The 13,390-nt window shown below is 36.8% G+C and overlaps 1 protein-coding gene across 2 annotated transcripts in view; it reads left to right on the top strand.

The window, feature by feature from the left end:
• The first annotated feature begins 1,387 nt into the window (after nt 1–1,387).
• The window catches only part of LOC142149990 (uncharacterized), an 81,321-nt gene continuing 69,318 nt past the window's right edge, over nt 1,388–13,390 (top strand). For both annotated transcript variants that reach the window (XM_075205264.1, XM_075205263.1), the window contains exon 1: nt 1,388–1,581. In XM_075205264.1, coding sequence (XP_075061365.1) covers nt 1,515–1,581 — 67 coding nt within the window. In that variant the 5' untranslated portion in view covers nt 1,388–1,514. The remainder of the gene's footprint in view (nt 1,582–13,390) is intronic.

Raw genomic sequence — 13,390 nt, 5'->3', positions numbered from 1 at the left:
TATAACCCCACTCTTTCAAGCACCTGCTATGAACCTATAAATTGATTGAGCAACTTCCACTTCTGTATTGTATGTTTGAGAGGCATGTTAGTGTCTGTAGCTGATGGGGAGTGCTGGTGCTGTATTGTCATTTGGAGGAGTTTGGGGTACCTCTTAGTAAGTTAGCTCTAAATTTAAAAACACACATATATATATGGCCCAAAAACAGGGACTCTCGTTGTTTAGAGTTAGGACCACCCTATTAGCAGAAGCGCCATGAAGTGGTGGGTGGCTTACCAAACAATTGCAAATGTGTGTAACTGAGATTTCTGCATTTTTATGTACAAGTAGAAATAGTAACTCCTTTGCTGGTTACAGCAGTGTGCTGGAAGGATCTTTCTCTGCATTTGTTCTTTGCTGGGTAACCCCACCCTTTCAATCACTTGCTATGAACCTATAAATTGATTGAGCAACTTCCACTTCTGTAAGATCTGACTATATGCCAGACATCAGCCCCGTGCTCATTTCTTTCTTGCCGCTGACACTAATTATTATGTAGACACCTGTAACTCCATTAACCAGAATTCAATTAACAGGCTTGCATTTATTAAGGAGTGTTTTAGGCTCTAACATATGAGCTCTACACCAGACACTGATTTCATGCCACAAACAATGTTATATAAAAACATTGTCAGATATAGATAAAATAATTACTTGTTTGTAATTATAACTTTTCTGGGAGATCTGACTGTATGCTGAACATTTGTTCCATGCTGCTATCATCAATCCTATATGCACACTTAAATGGACATCCAAGCTCTTTTAATCATGCTTCAATTTTATATCTTAGCTTTTATAGTTTCACTTGACAGACTCGTATGTATCAGGAATGTAATTCGCTATAGTAACATCAAATCATGAGCTGAACACTTGCCCAATATCCCTCACACCATTATATGGTTATTGAGGTTAATTCTTTATGTTAAGGCTAAATTTCCCTTCCCATAATTTCTCTAAAAATACTTGTGGCAGACTTCCTTATCTACCTTCCCCTAACGTACGTTTTTACTTTCTTTTCTTTTCTTTCTAAGTAATTCAAACTGCTTATCAATGTCTTCAATACCCCAGGAAGATGTATGATGCACACTGTATGAGATTTCCCGTATTATTACTATCAAGGGAGTTAGCTCAAAGAATGAAAGCACGTAATGAATATGATTCTTAGTAAGTCAAAAATATTCAATTATCATGCTGGAAAATGAAAGTGTGTCTCATTGGAATGTGTATGCTACAGCAAAGTGAATAACCACTTCCTATATGAACATGTTTTGGTCTTTAAGTGTGATTTCCTGGCTAATAGGACTAGGGTTGCACCTAAATACTATATGTCATTTTGTAGTCATACAGGTTGTGGGTTAGATCATCATTGAAAATGATTGTGTTTGCTTAAAGTCTGCGGTGTTCATTGTTCATTCTTTATGCCCTGACAAGACTATACAGAGATACTGACAAAGCCCTTATATACCAATTTATCGATGGATCTCTACCTAGTTGTGATTGTGCTGACATTGCCATCATTGGTAAGAGGAGTCCCTATTAAAGGTAAGTACATAAAAGGTTTTATTGATTATAGCAAGGAACTTGTTTGAACATACTAACTGCATTTATTAGTTTCACAAACTTAGTGATTAAACAATGGGGAACATGTTCAAGGGATTTTTATGGTTTGTAAAGATATTCCTTTATTGTGTTAACCATATACACAAGAAATTGAAGAATAATAAAAATAATTGAAGACTGAATCCTAGAGATTAAGCTATTAACATAGGGGCCATGATGGTGAGTATGGATTAAGCCATGAGATGTCTGCACAAAGCCAATTACTTCACATAAAATGAACAAGGGGCTACATTACAGTGACTGAATGTATAATATATTCATAAAATATAGACCACATCTTTAACGACCAAGAACATACGCATAGGTTAAATCAAGAAAATCTGGTAAAGCAAGAATATTGCTGAACCGTGGAACTCCCTGATAAAAGGTTCCTAGTTAACAACTTGTAATGAAGCGCATAAATGATTTCCCAGTGATCTCATTTCACAGTGATTTCACAATGACCTCTTCATATGGGTTCCCATGCCAACATGCTAACATTTTAAGAAATCAGTAAGTGAGCTATTGCACATGCCTTTACCAAATGGGGAGGGATGCTCTTCAAAATTATGACCATAAAGTAATAGTACAAAATTCTATATGTGGTCATCCACACATAGGGGAACAAACTCAAAGTTAAACTAATATGCTGCAGTATAAGTAGAGGAGAACTGGAGTAATTGCAAGAGATTATTTGCAGGAATAGGGATCCCTTAACACCTTTGCCTCTAAGGCATTTCTCACCCTTGTGCTGAGCCTATTGTGGCACTTTTTGGGCTGATCATATGTCAACATCAATATCAGTAATTTGTTTATGCAGTACCCACATAAATTATACGTTGTTTTTAAAAAAATACTTTTCCTTAGCACTTTAGCAGGTTTATATAAAGAGGTTAAGAGCTATAGTTCTTTAAGATTTCAAAGGGATAAACAATAATCCAGAATGGGAGTAGTGTCTGATTTTGAATATAAGATGCATTTTCTTTTCAAAACGGTTCAATATTTCTATATGTTTTATATATATAATTTATATCAATTGTTAGAGTGTGGAGAAATTATACACATCTCTGTAAAGGCCAGTAAAATAATTGTATGCTAAATATTATACGTACAGCATGGTGGATGCTCCTGCAAAATATAAAATATGGAGTTTACTATGAATAGTACCGTTTATCTAATATATATAAGCCTAGCGGCATGTGTTAGTGTGTGTGTGTGGAAAAAACTATTTTCTCAGAAAGGGCTCATCCAATTGACCTGAAATTTGGTATACTGACATTATTTGACAAAAAAATTATAATAGTGAAGTCAGTTAACTTCCATCATCCCCCCTTCCCCCAGTCGGAGGGGTAGTAAAGGCTAAATTTACCAGTTGAGTGCTCAAACTCTTGACCGTGTGGGTATTTATTTACCAGAGCCTGTGTTTGGTCATGGACAATTGTATGTCGCATTTTCACGAGTACGGAGAAGCAGTGATGTGAAAGTGCAGGTTATGAATACTGCCCTTCAAGGAAGACTGATTGAGCACAGCGATAAGCTGTTTAGCAGAAACGTTGTGTATCGAGAGGTTTTACAACAGTAAGACGATGGAGATTAAGGATGTGGCGATGAAGATGAAGGGTGAGGTGATGGAGAAGAATGATGAGGTGGTGACATGTGGACAAAACCACGTTAAAAAAGGGCGCTTACGTCGGGAAGTAACGCTCTTCCCCTGAGGAAGCCTGGCCTAGCCCCAAATGCATGACAAGAGCCTTTTTAACACCTTAAGTAGCTTGATTTGACTAGAATGCATGAGTATCATGCACGGGTTAACTTGTAGATTCATATGTACTGAGTATGTTTCAATAAGAAAAAAAGATACAACTATTTACTTATACTAAGGAAAATATGACAACTTTGTAAATTGTCTATATATTTGCTCTTAGTATTCCAATTTTAAACTTAAATAATATGAGTGCCACTACATCTATCTCACAAATCACCAATTTAATGGAAAAATAAATACAATTTCTAATTATATCAAAATATATAAAATACCCTTTAGGGTATGTCAAGGTATGCATTTTTAATATTATGGCAATATGTTTAATTTAACTACACTCATATAATATTTTGCAAATATCAGTCAGAATTGCCTTTCATGTTCACAACTGGGAACTGATGAAACTGTTTTGGGAGATATGTAGAAGACAAGCTCTCTTCTGCCATTTCCATCATATTTAAGATATGAACTCTGACATTTAGGAGTAGATTCAGATAGCCGCAAGGTGCCACTGGACATCGCCTTGATGTCAGGCTGCGCAACTTGCCAGCTAATACTGCAGGACCATTTTAACAGCATTATGGACCCTTGGGCAAAGCAGTTCACTGGGGACCATACCTACACAACCACTCACAGGAATAACAAATGTAAATTATAGATAAAATTAAGCTTATATTTATTGATACCTGCAGCAAACTCAATGTTTAAACATTAAAAACATGCTGCTTTTGCTCCCCTTCTGTCTCCCCTATTTCACACCGTGCCCTCCATGCTGCTTTTGATCCCCCTTTGTCTCCCATTTCACACTGCACCCTCCATGCTGCTTTTGCTCCCCTTCTGTCTCCTCTATTTCTCACTGTTTTCTCCATTATGCTGCTATTTTCCCCCCTTCATGTCTCCCCTATTTCACACTTGGTACCCTCAATTATGCTGCTACCCCCCCTTCATGTCTCCCCTATTTCACACTCTGTGCGCTCCATTATGCTGTAATTTGCCCCCCTTCATGTTTCCCCTAATTCACACTGTGTCCTCCATTATGCTGCTATTTGTTCCCCTTCACTTACCTTTCTTTTGCCGTCTTCTCTTTTGTTTTACTTCTTTTCTGTTTGCTCATCTTCTGATTTTTTTTCTTCCTTGCTTGTTCGTTGTGACTCTCGGTGCGCTCCTCAATTAAAATGTTGGGCATGATGACGTCAATGTGAGCACAGCAGGGAGGAGGGGAAGAGGGGGATAGACGGATCTCCGGAGCAAACAGATAACATTTTTATTTTTTCTTCTTTCTTCCAGGCCCTGCCTATGGGGATCCCTATGCCCGTGGAGCCCCAGGCAGTTGCCTAGTGTGCTTTTTCAGAAAGACAGCCCTGTTATACGGTACAGAAATCTCTGCTCATTTTCCCTAAGCATGTCATGGGATGTGAGGGAAATTGACCGGAGATTTTACTAAAAACTCTGAAGCGATGTGTCCCTGCAGTCTGTTCTGAAGACATATTGTGCCACTTTGCGGCTAATTGAATATGTCCCTTAGGGTGGTGTCACACAGGTGCTTTAAATAGTCCCACGTTATCACTCTCATGTCTAATTTTCATAGCGTTATCACAGCAGGAAAAACACAGCGATAACTTGTAATAACAACTTAAAATGATCCGTGTAACGGGGTCTGGTGAAATATAAGGGATTTCAACTGAAGAGCATTTTTATCAGGTGCTTTAGATATTTGTCCACAAAGTCACCATTGTAAAAAGCATTTGTGTGACACTCTGTCCATATTACCCATATAAATTAATGATTCTAAATTTAGAGCAATGTGAAACCAGATTTAAGAACTCCAGCTAAGGGATAAAATGCACTCTACACATGCTTAAAAGTTTCAAAATTACATCAATAATATATTATGCCTGGAAAGCAGAAATTAATAAAGACACACACATATATACTCTACACGCAAAGTGTAAAATCAAGTTTTTCTATACAGTGCATACATATGTTAAACTTATACATATACATGTAACATACATGTAATATGGTTGGAAATACACTATATGGACAAAAGTATTTGGCCACACCTTTTAATTATTGAGTTGAGGTATTTCAATCAGACATTTGCCAAATGTGTATAAAATCTAGCACCATGCAGTCTCCATCTGCAAACATTTGTGATACAAAATGGGTCGTTCTGAAGAGCTCAGTGACTTCAAGCGTGGTACTCTGATAGGATGCCACCCTTGCAATAAGATGGTTCGGGAAATTTCATCTCTGCTGGATATTCCACGGTAAACTGTAAGTGATATTATTAGACAGTGGAAGCGTTTAGGAGCAACAGTAACGAAGCCACAAAGCGAAAGACCACGTAAAATCACAGAGTGCTAAGGCACATGGTGCATAAAAGTCTCCAACGCTCTGCTGATTCCATAGCTGAAGAGTTCCGTAATTCCATTTGCATTAATTTAAGCACAAAAACTGTGCAGCGGGAGCTTAATGGAATTGGTTTCTATGGCCGAACAGCTGCATGAAAGCCTCACATCACCAAGGCCAATGCCAAGCGTCAGATGGAGTAGTGTAAAGCACACCAATGGAGTGATGAATCACACTTCTCTGTTTGGCAGTTAGATGACCGAGTCTGGGTTTGGCAGATGCCGGGAGAAAGTTACCTGCCTGACTGCATTATGCCAACTGGGAAGTTTAGTGGAGGGGGTCAATGGTATGGGTTTGTTTTTCAGGGTTTGGGCTAGACCATTTTTCTCCAGTGAAGGGCAATCTTAAAGCTTCAGCATACCAAGTCAGTTTGGACAATGGTGTGCTTCCAACTTTCTGGCAACAGTTTGGGGAAGGCCCTTTTCTATTTCATCATGACTGTGCCTCAGTGCGCAAATCAAATACATGGTTTGTTGAGTTTGGTCTGGAAGAACTTGATTAGTACGCACAAAGCCCTGACCTCAACCCCATCAAACACCTTTGGGATGAACTAGAACAGAGATTGCGAGCCAGAACCTTCTCATCCAACATCAGTGCCTGACCTCATAAATGCTCTATAGAATGTATGGGCACATATTTCCACAAAAACACTCCAACAACTTGTGGAAAGTCATCCAAGAAGAGTGGAAACTGTTATCACTGTAAAAGGGGGACAAACTCCATATTAAAATGTATGTGTTTGAATATATTGTCATTACACTCCCTGTTGGTGTAATGGTCAAGCATCGGAATACTTTTGTCCATATAGTGTATATATACAAAAGAAATACAGTTTTCAGGAACACTTTACATCTGTTCAGTCATGTTTACATATCACATATAGCAGCTGGACATCACATTATTTACTACACCTTTAACACATGGTCACAGGGGTCTACAAAATATTTCTGCTGTACTTAGAAAGTTCTCTTTAATATATGTACAGTATACAGAATGAGAAAAGATCATAAGAACTGCATCCAGATTGCAGAATGAGAGAAGCATTACTATGTTTGGGCTTGATAAATTATAAACAGATAATGCAAAGGACAATTATGTCCAGGGACTTGTCTGCAAGTGGCTGTTATCCGTTGGTTTACAGTTACCAACATACAATATGTTTTAATGACCAGTAGATTAATCTAACAATGGCACACACGGTATGGTCTGGGCACTACAATTATCATAGTCACAGTTATAATGTATTTTTTGCAATTTAAATATCTTTCTTTAATTAAATCTGCACTACCACCTAGGAAAAAACTTTTATTAAGGTGACCCTTTCAAATACAGAACTGTCAATTCATTTATTTTTTGTCACTTTGAAATGACAGAAAGAAAAGTGCTCCTCCTTTTAGTGGAGATTTAATGTAAATGAATTTAATGTAGACTATATGATCAGGAATAGAGAATTCCATCTAATACACAGAATCATAGATATTGTATGGTCAACGGTGGGAGAGAATAAATATTTCATGACAAACCTTTAAAATATAGGATTGCCAGAGACAGTTGCAAGTTAACAGCTATGCTGTTTGACTGTATTGATCAGTATTATTTACTGAAAATTTCTCTTTGCAATGTATATAGATAAATTATAGTAACTTAGTAATGCTGCTTTCATTACCTCAACATGTTCTTTATCAGAAAAACATATTAAAAAAAAGAGATAATATTGTCTTTGTTGGTGCTTAAACTATCTTTAGATCTTTGCTATAGAAGGAAACTGTAGGTGGTTTCTGTAAAAGTCACCAACTTCATCTGGCAGATAGATGAGTGCTCGAGGTTCTCCTTTACTCAGCCAGATACAAACTGCTCATTAATCATCCAGCCACAAAGGTGAAGAAAAACAGGCAAGAACGTCTCTAAGAAAGACAATGTTATTCACCTCATTAGTCATAGCACAAATGGAAAAAACACCTTTTTTAAACTTTTCTTAACATATTTCTTTGCAAAATATTATGACTTTCAATCGTATAAAGAAGTGTAAGAACTAAAATGTGAACGTGTTTGGTTGAGAAAAGTACTATTATTAATACCATGGGTGAACATGGACAAGGTTAAGGGGGAAATAGTGCTCAGTTTCTGATCTTTTTCAGTTTCAGAGGTTATGAGCTATGAAAAAAAAACCCATATAAGAAAATAGAAATATTGTCTAAATGTTAGAACTAAGATCTAGACAATATTGTCCTAAATTTGTCTTAAAGCTGCTCTGCAGCATAGAGTACTATGTAACTTACACCTATGCGTCTAATGACAAGTGTTTGCATAAAACTCAATTATATAATATTTTACCTAGTGTTAAACATATGTTAATATTGCAGGCAACAAGATTGACTATACGTGAAAAAAAAAAAGGGGAAATATGACACTAGTGGATATGTTAGTACAATAAGTTGTGTGCACCCACAGATCTGAATTTGGTATTTTCAATATAGTATATATTAAGCTAAGACAGTGGGTGCTACCTTCATTTACAATGTTATTCACAAACAAAGCAGAAGGAGCTATCCTTTAAGAGGGGCAATCCAAGGCACTGCATTAAATGTAAATACGGAATTTCTAAGTAATCTTCCAAAAGAGAGATTTTTTATTTTAAATATTAATATGTTGGACATGCAGAGGAAAAAGTGAATAAATAAAACTTCAACTTTATTGCAAATTATAAAAATCTTATAATTTAAAGAAGCAATCCCACATAAAATATTTTATTTTCTATAAATGGCAAGTTAAGTATCTTTTAGGCATGCATCTGATCATTTTCGTACAAATTATTAACTCCTTTTCAAATACTCTCTTGTTGGCAAACAGAAATGGCTGACAGACACAGTAAGTCTGCTACAGAGACACAGGCTCACAGTTCTCAGCATGTCATCTGAGGGCAGATGGGAGAAAGAGGATGTTACAATGCAGAAATAGCTCAGAGGAATGTTCCAATGCATCTCTGCTCACTACATCATGTGCTATGCGACTATAGTTGCCATGGTATCCCAAAATTATATATTATTTATAGTAACTTGAAGAAAAAACAAGGGAAAATGATAAAAATAAAATTACATTCTGCCACAGTGATTTACGTTAAAAAAACACTCATATTTTAATTGGATTGCTTCTTTAAAAAGTGAAATACAAAAAGGGAAATGTTATTTGTAGTAAAAATAATAACAGAGTTTTAGGTACTGATCGACAGTAAATATGTTATTATTGTATTTGCAATCTCAGATAAGCTCCTTTTAAATTGAATTGACAAATACCATAAAAGGAATTACTATTCTATACTATTTTGCACTCTTTAGATAGTGAGATATGACTTATGTCAGACTGTTTCACTGGGCTAAGGTAATTCATTGCAGGGATTAGTCTAGTGTTTGAACAGCTGTATGTATTTAATTGTAAAGAGAATATAGACTATATGGACAAAAGTATTTGGCCACAACTGATGATTATTGAATTGAGGTGTTTCAATCAGACCTGTTGCCAGAGACATATAAAATCTAGCACCTAACCATGCAGTATCAATTTGCAAACATTTATGATACAAAATGGATGGTTCTGAAGAGCTCAGTGACTTCAAGTGTGGTACCGTGATAGGACGCCACCCTTGCAATAAGACGGTTCGTGAAATTTCATCTCTGCTGGATATTCCACGGTCAACTGTAAGTGATATTATTAGAACAACAGCAACTCAGCCACGAAGCGAAAGACCACACAAAATCACAGAGCGACTGCTAAGGAGCATGGTGCATAAAAGTCACCAACGCTCTGCTGACTTCATAGCTGAAAAGTTCCGAATTTACACTGGCATTAATGTAAGCACAAAAACTGTGCAGCAGGAGCTTAATGGAATTGGTTTCCATGGCCAAGCAGCTGCTTGCAAGCCTCACATCACCAAGACCAATGGTAATTATCAGATAGAGTGGTGTAAAGCACACCAACACTGGACTGTGGAGCAGTGAAAACATGCTCTGTGGAGTGATGAATCACACTTCTCTGTTTGGCAGTCAGATGACCGAGTCTAGGTTTGGCAAATGGCGGGTGAAAGTTACCTGCCTGACTGCATTATGCCAACTGTCAAGTTTAGTGGAAGAGGGATAATGGTATGGGGGCTGTTTTTCGAGGTTTGGTCTAGGTCCCAGCAATCTTAATGCAAAAGCATACCAAGTCATTTTGGACAATCTTATGCTTCCAATTTTGTGGCAACAGTTTGGGGAAGGCCCTTTTCTACTGCAACATGACTGTGCCCCAGTGCACAAAGCAAGGACTACAGAGACATGGTTTGATGATTTCGGTGTGGAAGAACTTGACTGGCCCCACAGAGCCCTGACCTCAACCCCATCGAACACCTTTGGGATAAACTGGAACTAATTCTGGAGTGCTGTACAGATATGTGTCTAAAGCTCCATGCAGACGATATCTAAGAGACCCCCTGTATAGAAGACAGTCATGTCAGAAATATCTACAGAGGTACTTCTACGTTATATTTCCACTGTAGCTTGTTTATAGTACTTGATGTGTATAGAGACAAAACAAGATAATGACTCTCAGAAGCAGAAATTATGCTGGACATTGTGAGTCCATTTTAAAAAGCGTAGTGTAAGCATATCCATATTCCCTTATGTTAATATGTGGAATTCCACATGGGAAATTGTGGATTGAATCCTCAAAATGAGTAATGTTCTATAACAGTCCAATTCTATTAAGTGAAAACTAAAACCCATACTGTATAATTTCATGACCACCGGTGTAGAAATTGTATCTCACTACATGAATTGTTTGATTGTATATAGGATTTAAATCACATATTCCCATAAATATATATAGTCTCTCGTATAACAATAAACATATAGCTCATAAATTGGTTTATAGAATTTATCTGCAATCTCTCACAATCTTATTAACTCTTACGATCTCTATTGGGCAATATTGTTTAAATCAGAAAAATGTTCTCATTAAAAGGTTAAATTTAAAACTAACAGATACATTATTCTCAGGTATATGTAAACCACAGTAGCTATGTGAAGGGGGAAGTCCACTCTCAGTTCTTTTGTGCTACTATTCCTTTATAAATAAGCACAATATATCGGTTACCCCAATAAAACTTTCCTCACAGGTCAATTCACTATACATCAGCCACATTTAATTACTCTGAGTAATATGACACATTTATTTATTGTTTTCATTAAACTTTTAATGAGAACATTTCTCTGATTTAAACAGTATTTCACAAAAAAGATGGTGAGAATATAATTAAGATTGTGAGAGATTGCAATAAAGTCTATACAATGATTTATGAGCTATGTGTATATTGGTAGGCAAGATTGGGAACTCGAAACAAAGCCAGTCTAGCGGTGGCTTATCAGGGTTTTTAGAAAATTTTCCAAAGACCAGGGTTGTTTACAGATTAAGTTGCCAATGTCTCAAGTTTTTCATTTATTTATTTTTCAGCCTTATGGGCCATAATGTTTAATATGCTTAAAGTGTATCATTATCATAAGATATATGTAGCTCTGATTAATGTATTTTAAAAGGACACAATTTGCTTTTCACAACTCTACTTAAGGCCCTAAGTGTAGTATAAGTCTAAAAAACTTAGACATGTACCTAATAAATAGTATGATTTTATCACGGTGCTGGCAACTCCCAGGAAAGAGCCACTTGGTTGGGGTAGCTAACGGAGACACATCACATCCGACCTAGCTGCTGTCCTGAGAGGACTGGTCGTGAGTTACAAGTCAAAGAATTGTAATAGTTCGAATAGTTATGGAGAAAGTCAAAGTCAATGGTTTGAAGAAGATAGAATAGTAGGATACAAAGCCGAATTAAAGGATTGAAGAAGGTAGAATTGTGATATACAGTCAAACAAAACAATTCTCTAAAGCACAAGCAGAATAATCTAAGGAACTAAGGGATGTTTTAAAGGCTACAAACATTGTGATAAACATTGTGATAAATTGTTCTGATTGACTTGACCTTTTCACTGAAGGGCTGATTGCAGAGTAGAGAAATCTGTGCAGTACTTCAAGGAAGGTGACTTACTAGATTGCTGTTCTTATTAGAGTGCTGGTTACAGGAAATGAGAGAAGGTGCTTGTTGCCATCATAGTGAACTGTTTTCTGATAGCTGTCATCTGGGGCTAGTTTTGTGAACTCTCACAGAATAAAATAAGAAGAGACACAGATATTTGCCCTACCCATTTAAAAAATAAATTTGTTATGAAATTCATAATATATAAATAGTTCTAACTTGGTGTCAGAAAACCCACGGATGATTAAGTTAACTATTTTAATATTCTTATTCACTTATTTCATTTTCTGACATTTCAAATCTATATTTTAAGCATATTTTGTTAAGAGCTAAGGCATATAGTATCATGATATTTTAATGCTAAATCAATAAAGATTAGATGATTTTTTTTTAATTTCATAGTGGACTCTGGAGTGCTAACACATCAGAATACTTTCTGCATGACAGATCTCTTGAGTACATCCTTCTATAATGGCAGTGTTCTCTCTGACAGCTTTCTCTCTGGCTGTGCATGGTTGGATGCAGGGCTCATTTGAGCATAACAACATTCCCTGGAACGGATTGTAGCAGGCGTGCCAAATTTGCCCTCAGAATGCTTGATACATTTGCCCAGCTGTGGCACCTGGAAGGGAGCCAGCCCAGGTCCTCCAATATCATTTCAACTCCGTTCAGCCCCAGCCATGAGAGAAATGATTGCTACTCCTCTCAGGCTAGTATACATTCCTCTATTCAGTCGATGAACTTGGAGTCAGAAATGACCCTTGGCATCCACAGACAGGGGTAAAATCAAATTAGTTTTCTGTTTTGCACATCAATTAAATACTGACTGTGTTTTCATGTAGCACACAAATACCTGATAGCTTATTTGTACACTGAAATTTAAAGTTGATATTTGTGTGCTACATGAAAAAACAGTCAGTATTTAACTGATGTGCAAAACAGAAAACTAATTTTCACCCCTTGCATTGTAACATGGTTTTGTACAGGAGACTTAAATAAGAAATTTCTTAATTTAAGTTCCTTAATGAATCAGGTCCCTTATCTTTATATATATTTATGGGCCTTGGTCACTTATTTCCTCAGTTGTGATTTCATCAGTAAGTTGAGCCATGGTATGTCGGGAAAGATGTGGGAGGTCTACTCGGGATAGGAAGCCATGTATATGTTGCTCAGTCAAGGAATGAGGGACATCAGGGTGGGAGGCAAGGTTATATAAGTTGGAGTAATATTCTTGGAATTAGTTTCTGATGGCTTTTGGGTCATAAATGAGCATATTGGAGGGGGTCTTCATGGGGAGGTGATAGCGATTAGCATATCTGGATCGAAGTCTGGAGGCCAGGACTTTATTGGCTTTGTCGCCTTTCTTGTAAAAAGAGTCACAGTTGGTGTTGAGACTATGGGATTATGGGGTATATTTACTAAACTTCGGGTTTGAAAAAGTGGAGATGTTGTCTATAGCAAACAATCAGATTCTAGTTGTCAGTTTGTAGAATGTACTAAATAAATGATAGCTAG

The sequence above is a fragment of the Mixophyes fleayi genome, chromosome 4 (genome assembly GCF_038048845.1).
Source record: "Mixophyes fleayi isolate aMixFle1 chromosome 4, aMixFle1.hap1, whole genome shotgun sequence".
NCBI classification, from domain to species: Eukaryota; Metazoa; Chordata; class Amphibia; order Anura; family Limnodynastidae; genus Mixophyes; species Mixophyes fleayi.
This window is presented reverse-complemented; position numbering and strand designations above follow the sequence as displayed.